General features: G+C 47.5%; 1 protein-coding gene across 3 annotated transcripts in view; it reads left to right on the top strand.

Moving 5' to 3' along the window:
• RPRD1A (regulation of nuclear pre-mRNA domain containing 1A) overlaps positions 1 to 17,452 on the top strand; it is a 194,556-nt gene that overhangs the window by 97,950 nt on the left and 79,154 nt on the right. The window contains exon 7 of one of the 3 annotated variants that reach the window (XM_077491934.1): positions 9,931 to 10,051. The exons of the other annotated variants lie outside the window; for them this stretch is intronic. Coding sequence (XP_077348060.1) covers positions 9,931 to 10,035 — 105 coding nt within the window. The 3' untranslated portion in view covers positions 10,036 to 10,051. Of the gene's footprint in view, positions 1 to 9,930; positions 10,052 to 17,452 lie in introns of those variants that run through there. 3 annotated transcript variants of the gene reach the window in all.

Below are 17,452 nucleotides of genomic sequence, written 5' to 3'. Positions count from 1 at the left end.
CAGGGAACTTCTGGCAGTAGGCAAGGCGCTAAGCTCCTTCCAAGAGCAACTTCAGGGCAGAGAGGTCCAGATCCTCTCGGACAACCTGGTCGCGGTTGCCTACCTGAACCACCAGGGGGGGACAAGATCAGACAGGCTGAGGAGGTTGACTCAGGAGATCCTAGAGGAAGCGGAGGGGAGGATCCTCTCGCTGTCAGCGGTACATTTAAAGGGGTCCCTCAATGTTCAGGCCGATTTCCTAAGCAGACAACCCATCCTTCAGGGAGAATGGGGGCTGAACAAGGAGGTCTTTGCCCTGGTGTGCAGACACTTTGGCAGACCAGAAGTAGATTTATTCGGTTCTCGGAAGAATGCGAAGGTCCGCAGGTTTTTCTCCCTCTCCAAGGAACAGGGAGCAGAGGGAGTAGACGCCTTTGTACAGATGTGGGATTTCAGGCTGGCCTATGCCTTTCCCCCACTAGCACTCATTCCCAGAGTTCTACAAAAATTGGCTCAGTCAAGGACAGACCTGGTGTTGATAGCACCCTGTTGGCCGAAGAGGGTTTGGTTTCCCTCCATTCAGAACCGTTTAGTAGCTCCCCCGCTGCATTTGCCGATACGAGACCTGCTCGTTCAAGGTCCAGTCTTTCACCCTGACCCGGGACGTCTCTCTCTGACAGCATGGCTCTTGAGAGGGAAATCCTCCGTGATAGGGGTTGCTCGGAGAAAGTGATAGATACTCTTCTCCTCAGTAGAAAGGGAGTCACCAGGAAAATGTATGCAAAGGTCTGGAAAGTTTTCTCCCGTTGGTTACAGTCTAAGCAGGGGACTCTCCAGATGACACCTACCATCCTAGATTTTCTTCAGGAGGGGGTGGACCAGGGTTTAGCAGTTAGAACTCTTAAGGTCCAGGTAGCAGCCCTGTCTGTGTTTTTTGACAGGAGACTAGCACAGGAACCCCTGATAAAAAGATTTTTGTTAGCCAGGGAAAGGGTGACCCCAGTCAGGTCGGTCAGGTGCCCTCCGTGGGACTTATCCCTGGTGTTAGATGCCCTGACAAGGGGGCCCTTTGAGCCGGTGGCTCAGATTTCTATTCGATTATTATCATTTAAGTTAGCCTTCCTTCTGGCCATCACCACGGCCAGAAGGGTTAGTGATTTACAGGCTCTTTCGATTAAGGAGCCATTTTTGCGTATCCTAGAGGATAGGATAATCCTCAGTCAGGATCCCCTTTACTTGCCGAAGGTAGCTTCGGGTTTTCACAGAACACAAGAGATTATTCTCCCGTCCTTCTGCCTGAATCCTAAGAATAAGGAAGAGGAAAGGTTCCATCTCTTAGACGTCAGGCGCTGTCTCCTAGCGTACTTAGAGAGAGTAAGAGACTTTAGGAGATCCAGTCACTTACTAATCACCTTCTCAGGGAAGAGAAAGGGTTTGCAAGCTTCTAAGCCAACGATAGCGAGATGGATCAGACAGACCATAACTATAGCTTATGGGCAGGCAGGTAAACCAGTGCCTACCCACCTTAAGGCGCATTCAACCAGGGTCCCTGGCGACCTCTGGGCAGAAAGGGCAGGCGCCTCAATCGACCAGATCTGCAGGGCAGCAACATGGACAAGCCACAAGACATTTCTGAGGCACTACAGAGTGGAGCTGTTGTCTCCTCAGGACTTGGCATTTGGCAGGAAGGTCCTACAAGCGGTTGTCCCACCCTAAGGTAGGCCTGAACTTCTTGCTCATCCTCTCAGGTGTGCCGTCCTGGAAGATGACTGGAGAAAATGACCAGTTACACTTACCGGTAACGGGTTTTCTAGGAAATCTTCCAGGACGGCAGGCCTACTTCCCTACCCTTGTTTTGTTGGTGTGATATGTTCATTCCTCACAGAATGTTCCCTCTGACACTGGTGTGGGGTCTTTTCCTTTGCCATAACTGAGGGTCTGAGGGAGGGGTGGGGACTTTTGAACTTGTTGTTGATTGTGTTTCCTGTCAGGTGGACCAGTCATCTCTCAGGTGTGCCGTCCTGGAAGATTTCCTAGAAAACCCGTTACCGGTAAGTGTAACTGGTCATTTTTTTTAACTTTGGGGGCGTGGCTTGGCGTGTGACATCACTGATCGTCGTTCCCTATGACAGGGAACAGACTATCAGTGACAAGCTCACTAGGAAGCACGGGGAGGGATTTGTTTACACTTACCTCTCCCATTCTTCAGCTCTGTGACCCGATTGCTGGACACCAGCGGTGATCGGGTCCCGTGGCCACAATCACAGAGCTCAGGCCCGGGTCACGAGTGCGCCGCTGCTGACACGTATCGGCGTGAGGTGGTCCTTAAGTGGTTAAAGTGAAAAAATAAAAGTGTAATATTCCTTTAATTCCTTGTAATTTCATACCTGTATGCCTGTAAAGTGGTGCATGTTTCCCGTATGACAGCAAAATGACACTTCTAAAGGAAAAAGTGTAATTTTAAAACTACTTGTGGCTATAATGAATTGTCGGTCTGGCAATACACATAAAAGTTCATTGATAAAAAGGGGAACCCCGAACCAAAATGCGTGGGGGTCCCCTCAAATTCCATACCAGGCCCTTCAGGTCTGGTATGGATATTAAGGGGAACCCTGCGCCAAAATGTAAAAAAAAAAATGGCGTGGGGGTTATGTAACCGGGTGGCCCGCCCCCTCTGATGCTACAGGAAAGCCATAGGGATGTCCCCGTGCATCAAAGGGGGGTGGGGTCACCCGGCAATGTCATTGTGTTGCCCCACCCTCCGTTATAAAAGAACTGTCATCTGAGAGGCCCCGTAATGAGGGCGTAGGCAGCTTGTGTTTTTTTTTTTTGTTTTTTTTTTCTGTCCATCAGAGCGTGAGAAGAAGAAGAACACTCCGTGGCACAGTTTTATTTTTTTATTTTTTAATAAAGGTCCCAAGGCATGTAGTGTCTTTTTTTTTTTTTTTTTTTTTTTTTACCATTTTCGCATGCTTTTTGTGAAATGGTGGGGTACATTTGTATTCCGTTACCATTTCACACGGGGGGCGGGATCTGGGGGTTAAGGGGGCTTCCAGATTCCTATAAGCCCCCACCCGCAGTCCCCCACAACCACCGGGCCAGGGTTGTGGGGATGAGGCCCTTCTCCCCATCAACATGGGGACAAGGTGCTTTGGGGCAGCCGCTGCCCCAAAGCACCCTCCCAATGTTGAGGGCATGTGGCCTGGTACGGTTCAGGAGGGGGTGGGCCGCTCTCTCGTCCCCTCTTTTCCTGCGGCCTGCCGGGTTGCGTACTCGGATAAGGATCTGGTATGGATTTTTGGGGGGACTCACGCCATTTTTTTTAATTCTTTTTATTTTGGCATGGGGTTCCCCTTAAAATCCATACCAGACCTGAAGGGTCTGGTATGGATCTGAGGGGGACCCCCACGCCATTGTTTTTTAACATTTTGGTACGGGGTTCCCCTTAATATCCATACCATACCTGAAGGGCCTGGTATGGAATTTGAGGGGACCCCCACGCATTTTGGTTCGGGGTTCCCCTTTGGGGGGATCCCATGCCATTTTTATCAATGAACTTTTATGTGTATTGCCAGACCAACAATTTATTATAGCAGCGAGTAGTTTTAAAATAATTTTTTTCCTTTAGAAATGTAATTTTGCTGTCAGACTAAACATAGGAAACCTGTGCCACTTTACAGGCATACTGTAGACACCCCCAGGAACGAAATTTAAAGGAATATTACACTTTTATTGTTTCACTTTAAGCATTATTAAAATCACTGCTCCCAAAAAAAGTCAGTTTTTAAAACTTTTTTTTGCATTGATACATGTCCCCTGGGGCAGGACCCAGGTCCCCAAACACTTTTTAAGACAATACCATGCATATAAGCCTATAAAATTAGCACTTTCGATTTTTCATGTTAGTGTCCCATAGACTATAACGGTGTTCATGCCTCCACATATGTGGTATCATTGCGATTGTCAAAAGCAGGAGAATTTTATTTTGGCCTGTTCTTTGGTGGTAGGTTATGGTAGTAACAAGAAAAATACAGCTACCGTATATACTCGAGTATAGGCCGACCCGAATATAAGCCGAGGCCCCCAATTTACCCCCAAAAAAACTGGCAAACTTATTGACTCGTGTATAAGCCGAGGGTGAGACATGCCTGTCCATCCCTGTGTGTGTGTCCGTCCATCCCTGTGTGTCCGTCCATCCCTGTGTGTCCGTCCATCCCTGTGTGTCCGTCCATCCATCCCTGTGTGTGTGTGTGTGTCCATCCATCCATCCATCCCTGTGTGTGTGTGTGTCCATCCATCCATCCATCCCTGTGTGTGTGTGTCTCCATCCATCCATCCATCCATCCCTGTGTGTGTGTGTCTCCATCCATCCACCCATCCCTGTGTGTGTCTCCATCCATCCACCCATCCCTGTGTGTGTGTGTGTGTGTGTGTATGTATATGTGTGTGTGTGTGTGTGTGTGTGTGTGTGTGTGTGTGTGTGTGTCCAGCCTACCTTTGTCCCGAGCCTCCGTCCCGTGCCTTGCCTCCTTGCCTCCGTTCCGTCCCGTGCCTTGCCGTCGTGTCGTGCCTTGCCTTGCCTCCGTCCCGTCCCGTCCCGTGCCGTGCCGTGCCTTGCCTTGCCTTGCCTTGCCTCCGTCCCGTGCCCTCTTCGGCGGCCATTGTAAAATTCAAAAGCCGCGCCTCCTCCTTCGCCTGTGATAGGCGGAACACTGAATTTCCCAGCAGCCTGTGTTCCGCCTATCACTGCCTTCGTATCATCCTCGTCCGTAGTACGAGGATGATACGATGTCCGTGATAGGCGGAACACAGGCTGCTGGGAAATTCAGTGTTCCGCCTATCACAGGCGAAGGCGGAGCCGGAGGCGCGGCTTTTGAATAGAATGGCCGCTGTCTGTCTGCTCGACACGCTGATCGAGCGGGCAGACAGCGATGACTCGAGTATAAGCCGAGGGGGGCACTTTCAGCCTCAAAAAAGAGGCTGAAAATCTCGGCTTATACTCGAGTATATACGGTACGTTTAAAAATTTTTTTTTTTTTTTAGTATTTTGGGCCAGTTTTCCTTTGATTAAAAAAAAAATTCAGTAGATATCCATAAATATTTACTACCAAATGAAAGCCCAGTTTTTCTGAAAAAAAAACAAGGTATAATCCACCTGGATGCACAAAGTAGTTGTGATTATATGTACGATTTTACAAAAACATGTAAAAAATTGTGCTTGGGCGTTTCGATTTGTTTGACCCTTAGGCATGAGGAGGTTAGCAATACATTATCATGCATAAACATTCATTCAGAGAGACAACATCAACATGTTTTACTTCAAAAAAGTAGTACAGGGAATGTCCTTTTTTTTCCTTCACTACCGCTATAGACAAAGATATAGACGCCCATAAATGATTGATAACTTATGGTCTTCACCTAAAGCAGCTACAAATACTGTAGCTTATGACCTTTTAATAAAGAAACTTACCTGTCCAGGGAGCCCGCAATGTCCATCGGCTTGGGTGCAGGTGCCGCCATTGTAACTAAAGGAAACCGGCAATGGAGACTTCAGGCTCCACGGCCAGTTACCTACTGCGCATGCGCAATTCGTGCAATGCTTTCTGAATGCCCCGTCGTCTTCTGGGACACACACACAGGTCCCAGAAGGCAGCGAGGGAGCAGTACACTCAGTACTTCAGAAAAGGTAAGAAACAAAAAAACAAAACTGTTATCCAAAAACGAGTGGTGGAGGGGTGGTCTTTCCTTTAACCACTTCAGATCCGCGCTATTGCCAAATGACGGCATTAGCGCGGACCTACATTTTCAGGACTACGTCTATTGACGTCGTCCTGGTTACGAGCGGCCTGCGCGCCCCCTGAGGGGCGCGCGCGGCGCGCTCTGTGATCGGCGAGTCCGTGAGACTCGCCTGATCACCGATCCGTGTAAGGGGTCGATCCCGACCCCTTATCACGTGATCAGCTGTCAGCCAATGACAGCTGATCATGTGATAGAACGGAGCCGGTAATCGGCTATTATTCCTCCTCGCGCTGACAGCGCGAGGAGAGAAAAAAAAAGCCGATCACCGGCGGCCGTGATCGGGACATCAGTCCCGATCACGGCCATCAATACAAGGGACCACCTGCCACCTGCCTGTGCCCACCTGCCTCCCGCAGTGCCATCCTGAAGTAAAATAAAAGAAAAAGTAAGTGCCCCCCGTCAGTGCCCCCTGTCAGTGCCCATAGTGCCCACAGTGCCACCCCACAGTGCCACCCCACAGTGCCACCCACAGTGCCACCCAATCTGCCTCAAAGGTGCTGCACCCCAGTGCCGCCCATCAGTGCCCAGCAGTGCCGCCCATCAGTGCCCAGCAGTGCCGCCCATCAGTGCCCAGCAGTGCCACCTATCAGAGCCACCTATCAGAGCCACCTATCAGAGCCACCTATCAGTGCCACCTATCAGAGCCACCTATCAGTGCCACCTATCAGTGCCCATCAGTCCCATCTATCTGTGGTACCTATCAGTGCCCATCCGTGCCACCCATCCGTGCCACTTATCCGTGCCACCCATCCGTGCCATCTTATCTGTGCCCATCTTTGCCGCCTTATCTGTGCCTATTAGTGCCGCCTTAACTATGCCTATCAGTGCCCACCAGTGCAGCCCATCAGTGCCCACCAATGCAGCCCATCAGTGCCCACCAATGCAGCCCATCAGTGCCCACCAATGCAGCCTATCAGTGCCGCCTAATCAGCGCACTTCAATGAAGGAGAAAAATGACCCGTTTGCAAAATTTTATAACAAACTATTAAAACATGATTTTTTTTTTTTTTTTTTTGCATCTTTTTTTGTTTGTTTAGCAAAAAATAAAACTCCGAGCTGTAACTAAATACCACCAAAAGAAAGCTCTATTTGTGGGAAAAAAATGATAAAAATTTCATTTGGGTACAGTGTTGTATGCCCGCACAATTGTCACTCAAAGTGCATCAGCGCTGAAAGCTGAAAATTGGTCTGGGACTGAGGGGGGTTTAAGTGCCCAGTAAGCAAGTGGTTAAGATAAAGTTGTAAAAGTGGGTCGAACTCCGCTTTGAGTCTTCACTTAAGTCCTAGCCTAACTCTGATGCTAAATAATGCATCCTTTTCATTTATACATCAATAAATGTATTTTTTAAATGAAAGCAGTATAAGTACTGGATTGGATTTGGATTTGGATTTGACCTGGTATCCCCCTCTTGCAGTCCCTGTATGGCAGAGTTGGAGTGTGAGAGGAAGATGCAGTAGCACACATTTCCAATCAAGAAGCATGCTGATAGGAAGATAATGCAGAGTTATGGGGAGATGAGCTCATCACTGTGCTGCTTCTCATTTCACTGTGCAGTCATATCCTGGAGTGGTTCTAGAATGACCCAAGCTAAATGGAAGTAGAATGACTGAAGTTTTGAGTGGGTCCAGGATGATCTGGACTTTAAAGAAGGAAGTGCGTTCACTGATGCTTGCCATCAGATTAAGTACATCTAGTGGCATAAATGTAATGTAGAATTATAGGGGATTATTGAAGCAAGAGTTGGTTTTGTTATTTTCATTTTAATAGGCTGTTCATTTTTATCATATTTTTGGCTGCAGTTCTGCTTTAACCACTTGACTTCTGGAAGATTTACCCTCCTTCATGGCCGGCCATTTTTTGCGATACGGCACTGTTACTTTAACTGACAATTGCGCGGTCATGTTTACATAGACAGCCCGCCATTCTGCCTCACTGCTCAGTTATCGTCAGGTGCCACCGCTGGGCTCCCGATATGTGTGATCACAATTGAAATGAGCCGCTGGCAGGGCACATGGAGGCTCCCTACCCGGGAGAGCCAGATGATGTATATACTGTATATGTGATCCGGTGCAGAGGTTGCCATCCTGTAGCAGTAAAACTGCTATAGGGTGGACTTTAAGTGGTTAAAAGGGTAACTCCACATTGTGGGGGGGGAAAAAATGGTAAATACATTTTTTTTTATATAGCGTACAGAATTGCAAAACAAGACATATTGTAATTGAATGTCATTAAAAATGACCTTTCTGTTTCAATCTGCAATGCTGTAATTTTCATGTAAAATGCAATGCAATATGGCTACTTGAAGGAGTTCTGTACACAGAATTGGGAGCTCCCCAAAAATGGTGCATATTCCCTCTGAACCCACTTTTAAGTATTCGATCCCTGATTGAGGTGGCCCTTCTGTATGTCATAAGTGGTGCCGGAGGTACGAACCTGTGAATCCATAGACAATACAAGCCAATATTTTAATAAAATATTTTAAATTTTTTTGTGTTGGTTCCATCTCCAGGCTCAACAACTCCACCCCCCCCCCCCCCCCCCCAGCTGGGCTGACCCTGGGTATTTAAGGAGGCCTGCCCCTGCCAATCCAGGTTGGGGATTGGTCAGGGCTCCCTAAAACACCCCAGGCAGCTCCACCTCTCTTCTCTTTCCAGAACCTTCTAGAAAGAAGAGGGAGGTCCCAGTGATGCTGCCTGTGGGTCAACAGCTGCTACTCTGAGCCACTCCCAGTCCAGACTAAATCAAAACAGGCCTGCCTAAATTTACCTAACTTACAAAAAAATCCTACTCTAGCACCTACCTACCTAGAGGGTGCTATATAAGCAAGCCTTTAACCCTTGCAGTGTGAGTGCAGACCCACTGCAAGAAGATCTTTACTCATTTATAGGCTTTAAGAAAACCGTGAGACATGATGCTAAGCATATTGAAAATAGATTTACATGCTTTAAACATACCATAGAGTGACAGCAGAAAAGTAAGTTTGCCCATTTTTTTTAATGTAGATCTATGTTTTTTCCAAGCATGTTTGAATCCACATACTGTTGACTCACTTGCTACCTGTACTGGAAGACTATTCCAAGCATCAATTGCTCTTTCTGCAAAAAAAAAAAAAAAAAAATACTTTCTAATATTAGTTTTGAACTTTCCTTCTGTTTTTTTAAGATTATTCCTCCATGTTCTTGATCTTTGCATCATATTAAAAATACCGCCACCCTGAACCATATTCACACTGTTAATGTATTTAAAGGTTTCAGTTATGTTCCCCCTTCCCTTCTAACTTAGGTTGGGACTGTCTATAGTAAGTTCTCAAAGTCTCTCCTGATGTTTTATTGCCCAGACCTTTAACCATTTGATTTGTGTTGTCCTTGTCTGAACTCATTCTGTCTTATCAATATCTTGTAAGTGAAGTCTCCAGAACCAGACAGTATTCTAAATGAAGTCTAACTAAAGCTCTAACAGCATCTCTTTCCTCCTGCTGGTGATCTTTCTAGTTCTACATCCTAGAATTCTATTTGCTTTTCCATCTGCCTAAACCACAATGTTTGCTCATTTTGCAATCATCTGAAAAAAGGACCCACAAGTGTTTTTTCCTCTGTAGTTCTGGTCAACACTCTATCCCCAATATTGTGCTTTATCGAGGGATTATTTCCTATCCATGCATTATTTTGCATTTATAATCACTGAGCTTTAGTTTCTACTGCTTTAACTAATCTTCCAGTGATGCCAAATCGTGTTCCATGTTAAATGCACCTCCAGAAATATCAACACTATTGCACACCTTTGTGTCATCAGCAAAAAGACATACCATATGTGGTACATAACCAAATACATTATAAACAGGGGCTTTCAAGTCTTTACAAAGATTAGCACTTGTTTAAAAAATAGCAGTTACCTTAGCTATTTGAGGCTACTAATTTTGGTTAGAATTGAAGATAATAGTGAACATACATTGTGTGTGTGTGTAGTAGTATAATATTGACTACTGCTATAAGATGTCTGTGCAAGATTTTCATACTTGTTACTCCAGTAGTCTCCATTGGTCTGCACTCTTGATTTGTATCTCACATGATTTTGCAGTAAAATTGGTAAGTATTATAAACATAATAATCTTAAACTTGTGGATTTTTAACCTTCTCTAGATTTTATTGCAGGATATGGACATATCTTCCAAAAGGATGTCATCATTACCACGCCAACCCTGCTGTAAAACAATAAAACATAACATCCAAAACTATTGTACTGTCTCTCGTTTATAAAATTAGATCTAAAACATTTTATATGATGCCTACTTTACTTCATGTTTCAGAGATAGGAATGAAATTACCCACTGATAAGTCTTTGCCCTGCATTTTCACCTCAAACTGTCTTGCTGCCTTTTTTGCGGTGTGCAGAACATTTTTTGCATGTGAAATCTTATCGTTTGAGTACAGGGCAGGAAGCTGGCTTCAGGACTGAAGGGGGAAAAAATGCTATTCTTCGGATGGTATTTTGCAAAATCAGGACCTTCAATGTAAGCCATTCTTTCACCTTACATTCCAGCGAAAAGCATTTTATGATATACCACAATCTAACCCCATGATTCTACCCTACCTCATGGTGTAAAATAAATATAAAGATATATTATCACGGTTAAAGTTTTACATATATTTAAATTTTTTGTACCTGAGTCAGGAGTTTGTCAATAACAGCCTATACAGTGCATCCGGAAAGTATTCACATGGCTTCAGTTTTTCCACATTTTGTTATGTTACAGCCTTATTCCAAAATGGATTATATTAATTCTCTTACGTTCACTGACTGACACAGCTCCTTTACATTAGACCATCGAGTTGTTATGCCACCTTCAGGAGAGGACTAGGCAGAACATGTTAACATTTGCAAAAAACAGAACTTTCTAGTTCCGCCCAAGGGGAGGTCCCTTCAGTAACAACCCCCCAGCCTGCATCCTGCAGCCTCAGTTTTTTTCTGCCTAGTGAAGGAGATGGACCTAGGAACCCTGTGGGCCCATCGTTCCGGGGATTTTTTTCTTCTGAAGTTTGCCTTTTGCGCAAGATGAAGATCCTGTGATCTGCTATCAACAGCCTGCTGGGTGACATGCTGGATACCCTTGTCCTTGTAGTCTCCCCAGCCTGGCCAGCGAGTGTGTGCAGACCAGAGCTCTGTGCTGGGTCGGCCACGACATGCCCCTCAGGATTCAGGGGTGGCCGGTGAGCGCAATGCTCCGGGGCACACGTATGACCGGGCTACTGATGTCTGTGTTACAGTGTGCCATGGCCAGCAGCCACCCCCTACTGATTGGAGAGTGGGTCTGTGATGGAATGTTCCCAGCTCGTCTGCAATGGTAAGTACAGCTCTCCCTGCCTCGGTGGGGCTGACCAGCTGGGCATTCCCTGGGAGGTCAATTTGGTGGTCCCACTCCTACCTCTCTTCTCTCCCTGTCCCTATCTTCCCTCCCCCTGTGGGGGATGCTGCATGGGTTGCTGAGTGGTGTGTGTGCCACATAGACAGGGGCTCCCTGGGGGGCTCTTACCTTGGATGGGGGGCTGCACTGGGTGGCTGTGCCCTGGGTGTCTGTTGCCTCTCCCCTAGGTTTCTGGAGGTCTGTTTGTGCTGATCGCTGTAGCGCTGTCTGCCGCCATTTTCTCTGCCATTTTTCGCTGACTGTGCCTCTCTGTATACAGTTTGGTGGCCATGTTTGGTGTGATCATGGAGAAGCATGGTCAGGAACCAATTTACTGTAGTTCAGCTGCCATTTTCCCTGTGATTATGTCCTTTATACTGTACGCTCGGCGGCCATTTTGTTGTAGGCCAGCATGGTTTTTATGCCCAGCGCTGTTCCCTGAGGCTCAGAACAGCACGGTTTCCTCTCAGACACCTGGGAGATGACACAGGACACAGGCACACCTAGCTGGACAGCGCAGAACTCGTCAGGGTGGTGAGTCCTGTGGTGGGGGCCCCTCAGACTGCAGCAGTTAAGAGGGTGGGACCATTCACTGTCCTAAGTCCCCAACAGGTGGCAGACAGGGTGGGTCAGCATGGCTTCAGAAACTGGTGTTTCTTCCCCCGAACTCCAGGCAATTGCCACCGGTCCACCTGCAAACAGTGCAGTGCCTCTGGACACTTTGTCGGCAGTCCTTGACACATTCGTTGCCAGGATGGAGGCAGTGCGTGGGTGCAAAGGTGGTAAAAAGCGGCCCCCACCCCCCGTCCCCCACCCTCCGGGGAGAGCTCTGACACAGACTCGGGCCTCGCTGAGACTGGCGGCCCCTGCTCTGTCGTTTCAGATGACGCTGACCAGGACCGATCGGACAGTGAGGATGAGTCCCCGTCCGGGTCCGCGTGACAAATCGCTAGTTGGAACTAGGGCTGAAACAACGAATTGATCGACAACTAATCGATTATGAAATTAATCGATTACCATTTTCATTATCGATTAAAGTGGTTGTAAACCCTTACAACACACTTTGACCTACATGTAAGCCTAGATTAAGGCTTACCTGTAGGTCCAAGAAATATCTCCTAAACCTACACGGTTTAGGAGATATTTGCCGAAAGACAGGCACTGCGCTGTAGACAGCGGTGCGCAGGCGCAGTGAGCGCGGCATCGTCAACGACGAAGATGAGCGTGTCGGCTTCCATGCGCGGGAGTGACATCATCGCAGCTTCCCTGAATGACAGCGGCGGAGCAGCGAGACCCCACCGAGAAGATGGATGCGCCGGACTACAGGGGACAGCGGTGACTTCGCTGGCTCCTGTGTCAGGTAAGTGACACATAATGGGCTACTATGTGATGCATAGTAGTCCATTATGCTTTGCCTTTGCAGGGAATGAAAGAGGAAGTAAACTCATCAGGGTTTACGTCCTCTTTAATCGGCCAGTAACATAATGAGGTTAAAAAAAAGAAAATGAGCCCTTTATAGTACAAAAAGAGCAAATAATCGCTACTGTAAATATTACTTTCACTGTTCTACAGTAAAAAAAATGAACCCCTTATAGTAGTGATTATCTGCTTTTTTTTCTACTATAAAGGGCTAATTTTAGCTTTTTTAACCCCATTATTTTACTAAACGTCTTATGCCTTGTACACACGGGCGGACATTCTGACAACAAAATCCGTCTGATTTTTTCCGATGGATTTTGTCCTAAACTGGTGTTGCATACATGCTGTCAGACAAAGTTGTCGGAAAATTTGATAGTTTGGAACGTGATGACGTTTGTTCGTTACGACGGGACTTTTCCGTCAGAATTTATGACCGTGTGTACAGGGCATTAGACCTGGTTCACATCTATGTGTTTATTGGTGCTTTTTGCAGAAATGCACTACAGTTCATTTACATGGTTTCCTATGGGACATGTTTAGATCTAAAAGGGTCAGGGAATTTTAATGCAAAATGGTGCTTTATTGGTTCACTATACTTCAATGGAGAAGCCGCAGAAAAGCATGTAATGCGTTTTTGGACCAATTTGTGTTTTTTAATCTGCCCAAAAGAAATGCAAATTGCAGTAAAATCACATGCGCAAAAATCAAAACGTACAGCAAAAAGCACTGCAGAAACAGATCAAAAGCAAACTGCATAGGTGTGTACCAAGCCTTATGCTGGTCACACAGATCAATTTTCAGATGAGAATATTCAGACGAAAAGTTTTTGTACATTCGCTGAATGAAAGAATTGTGTTTGAAATTTTCACTTGTTTTTAACATTCTGTTTTTAAAATGAATGTAATTTATGAACAAAAACCACATCCACTGTCTGAAAATTCCTTTGACTAAGAAGTTTTCTATTTCCAAATTTTCCCATCACTGTGGTTGAAAATGAACGTCAAATTGACGTTCTTTTTTTTTTTTAAAGGTTATTAATCGATTATGAAAATAATCGTTCATTGCAGCCCTTATCAAAACTGTGCATGATAACCTGAAGATTAAGAATACAGCAGATTCCTCTGCTGATTTAGCGGTCCCTTTTGGGTCCCGTAAGCCAGCCCGTGCACCTAAGGTGTTTCCGTATCTGACTTATTTCATATACAGTAATGGAGTAGACCGCAACGGACCTATTTGGTCCCAAAATATATGGCGGTGTGTTACCCCTTTGAGGAGAGCCGCTTTAAAAAATGGTCAGCTCCTCCGGTCGTGGACCCCACTCTAGCCAGGTTAAATAAAGTAACCACGATCCCGGTAGAGGGGACTCCTGCCTTTAAGGACCACACGGACAGGAAGGCTGAGGCAGTGGCCCGTTCCTTGTTTACGGTTGTGTGGTCAGCGATGCGACCAGTACTGGCCTCCGCACTTGTGTCGCAGACACTGACCGAGTGGGCAAAACGTTTGCACCGCGAATTGGGGGAGTAACAGGCTTCTCCTGTCTGCATGGAACTAGCAGACCAGTTAGTGCAAGGCCTTAAGTACGTTTATGACGCAGCCCTGGATACCTTCCCTCGGTTATCCAGGGCTTCAGTGTCAGCAGTGGTGCTGAGGTGCCTTATTTGGCTAAAATGCTGGTCGACTTACCAGGCATCTAAAAAAGCCCTGATGGATCTACCCTTCCTTGGTGAATGGCTCTTTGGAGCCTTGTTGGATGACATTATTAAGAATACCACAGGTGGGAAGAGTACCTTACTCCCACAGGCTAGAAAGGCTAAGGAGCCACGCCATAGGCAAGGGCACTGTTTTCCACTCACTACTTTTTCACCTCCCCCCCCTCCCCCGGGCTTCGGCTAAACATCCACAGCCCGACAGGACAGCCTCTGAAGGACAAAAGCGTCCCTGGAACCACAAGCCTGCGAGCAAGAGTGCTACCGCATGAAGGTTTGCCCCGCCCGTCTCACGGGTGGGGGTCGGCTTCAGGAGTTTGCAGCCCGGGGGCCTCTCGGCTGTCTGACCAATGGGTCTGGGTACTGATTTCCTCTGGCTACAAGATAGAGGTCCTCTCTTGGCAACCAAACAGATTCTTCCCCTCCAGCATACCTTTACTCCCAGCTCACTGGGAGGCCCTCATGGGGGCGGTAAGGGACCTACTAAGTCACGAGGTGATAGTACCTGTTTCGGAGCCAGAAAGATTCCAGGGGTTCTACTCCAATCTGTTTGTAGTTCCCAAAAAGGAAGGGGTACGTCTGATCTTGGACCTAAAAGCCCTCAATTGCTTTGTGAAAGTTCAGAATGAAATCGGTTCGCTCTGTAGCCGCTGCACTCCATCAAGGGGACTTCCTGGCATCCTTGGACATCCAGGATGCATACCTGCACATACCTATATGCCTACGGCATCAGATGTTTCTGCGATTTGCAGTTAGGGACGCCCACTACCAGTTTGTGGCTCTCCCCTTTGGCTTGGCATCAGTCCCCCAAGACTATACCAAGGTATTGGCTCCAGTTCTGGTGTTGCCGCGACAACACGGGGTCGCGATCGTAGGTTACCTAGACAATCTCCTCCCGAGAGCATCTTCCGCCTCAGAATTAAAGGAGGATGTGGTGATCACCATGCAGGCCCTGCAGGAGTTTGGGTGGCTGTTAAACCTAAAAAAGTCGGTTCTCAGCATTTTCAGTACCTAGGCTTACTGCTGGACTCCATGGAAGCGAGAGTGTTTCTCCCTCCAGACAAGCTTCCGACTCACAGAGCCGCAGTAAAACTTTAGATGAACCGCAGGTGGTCATCAATACGATTCTGCATGCGAGTTCTGGGGCTCATGGTGGCTTCCTTCGAGGCAGTGCCGTACGCCCAGTTTTACACCAGAGTCTTGAAGAAGGAGATCTTGATGAAATGGGACAAATCTCCATTATCCCTGGATCGGCAGATTCAGGTGAGCCAGTATGTCAGGGACTCCCTGCTCTTGTGGCTGATATCCCCGGCACTTTGGTCCGGGAAGTCGTTCCTACCTCTACATTGGACAGTGATCACAACGGACGCCAGCCTGACCGGCTGGGGTGGAGTACTGGGGGTACAGTCAACCCAGGGCCTCTGGTCGGGGGACGAATCCAAGTTGCTGATCAATGTGCTTGAGCTACGAGCGATGAGGCTATGCCTCTGCACATGGTCAATGAGACTTCGAGGGCATCTGATCAGGATCCAGTTGGAAAACGCCACGGCGGTGGCATATGTCAATCATCAAGGAGGCACAAGAAGCTCAGCCGCAGCACGGGAGGTCACTCACATCCTTCAGTGGGCAGAGTGACATGTACCGGCCCTATCGGCCATTTACATACCGGTAGTGGAGAACTGGCAGGCGGACTACCTAAGTCACCAGATGCTGGACCCAGGAGAATGGGCACTGCATCCAGAGGTGTTCAGGCTACTGTGCCTGTGATGGGGCACACCAGACGTGGATCTCCTGGCTTCCCGTCTCAATCGGAAGGTGCAGATTCGTATCCAGGGCAAGAGAACCTTGGGCAGACGCGTCAGACGCGCTGGTAGCTCCGTGGGGTCAGTACCAACTGATCTATGCCTTTCCTCCGCTAAAGCTACTACCACGTCTGCTCCACTGAATGGAGACTGAGGGGATTCCAGTAATTCTGATTGGCCTCAGCGTTCCTGGTACGCTGACCTAGTGCGCCTGGTGGCGGGATCCCCCTGGCGACTGCAGTTACGAGAGGGCCTTCTATCTCAAAGTCCGATTCTCCATCCTGCTTTACCATTGCTGGTTTTAACGGCATAGCTGTTGAGAGTCAGGTGCTAAGGAACCAGGGCCTATCGGACTCAGTGATTTCAACTATGTTGAGAGCACGGAAATCTTCTCGGAAGATATATCATCGTACCTGGGGGCCTACATCTCTGTGTGAGGAGAAAGGATGGTGTCCGCGCTCCTATTCCATATCCAGGATCTTGCTGTTTCTGCAGCGTGGAGTAGACCAGAAATTGGCTTTAAGCACCATTAAAGGACAAATATCAGCCTTGGCTGTCTTTTTTTTTTCTTGTGTCTCACTCTCTAGTGAGCACCTTTGTTCAGGGGGTTTGGCATGTAGTTCCTCCGGTGCATCCACCGTTATCCCTGTGGGATCTGAACCTGGTGTTATCAGCGCTTCAGAAACCACCATTTGAGAATATCAGAGAAATTCCCTTGTTGACTCTTTCCCAGAAAGTGGTGTTTCTAGTGGCCATTACATCGGTCAGGAGGGTTTCGGAACTGGTGGCCTTGTCTTGCAAGTCGCCTTATCTGGTTATCCATAAGGATAAGGTGGTTTCGACGTTCCACATCAATGAAGACATTGTGTTACCATCTTTGTGTCCTAAACCTACACATCCTAAGGAGGTGGTCCTCCATTCCCTGGACGTGGTCCGGGCTCTAAGGGTATATTTGTCTGCCACAGTTCCCTTTCGGAAGTCACTCTGTTTGTTTCGGTAGATGGTCTGAAAAAAGGCATGGCGGTCTCGCCTGCCATCATTTCCAGGTGGATCAGACAGATTGTGGTACAGGCCTATGCCTTGAAGGGGCAGGTGCCCCCCTTTCCTGTCACGGCCCATTCCACCAGGGCAATTGGAACCTCTTGGGCCTTTCCGACATCAAGCCTCTGTCACTCAGGTGTGTAAAGCGGCGTCTTTTACAAAATTCTACAAGGTAGATGTCAGTGCATCGGCTGATGCCTGTTTTGGCCACAAAGTTTTGCAGGTGGCCCTGTAATTTTGCAATTGCACTTAAAATTAACTGTATTTCTTATCAAAAGCCAGAAAAAATTAAGTAAAATGCACT

The sequence above is a fragment of the Lithobates pipiens genome, unplaced genomic scaffold (assembly GCF_037356315.1).
Source record: "Lithobates pipiens isolate NorthernLeopardFrog02 unplaced genomic scaffold, aLitPip1_a1.2 Scaffold_19, whole genome shotgun sequence".
NCBI classification, from domain to species: domain Eukaryota; kingdom Metazoa; phylum Chordata; class Amphibia; order Anura; family Ranidae; genus Lithobates; species Lithobates pipiens.
This window is presented reverse-complemented; position numbering and strand designations above follow the sequence as displayed.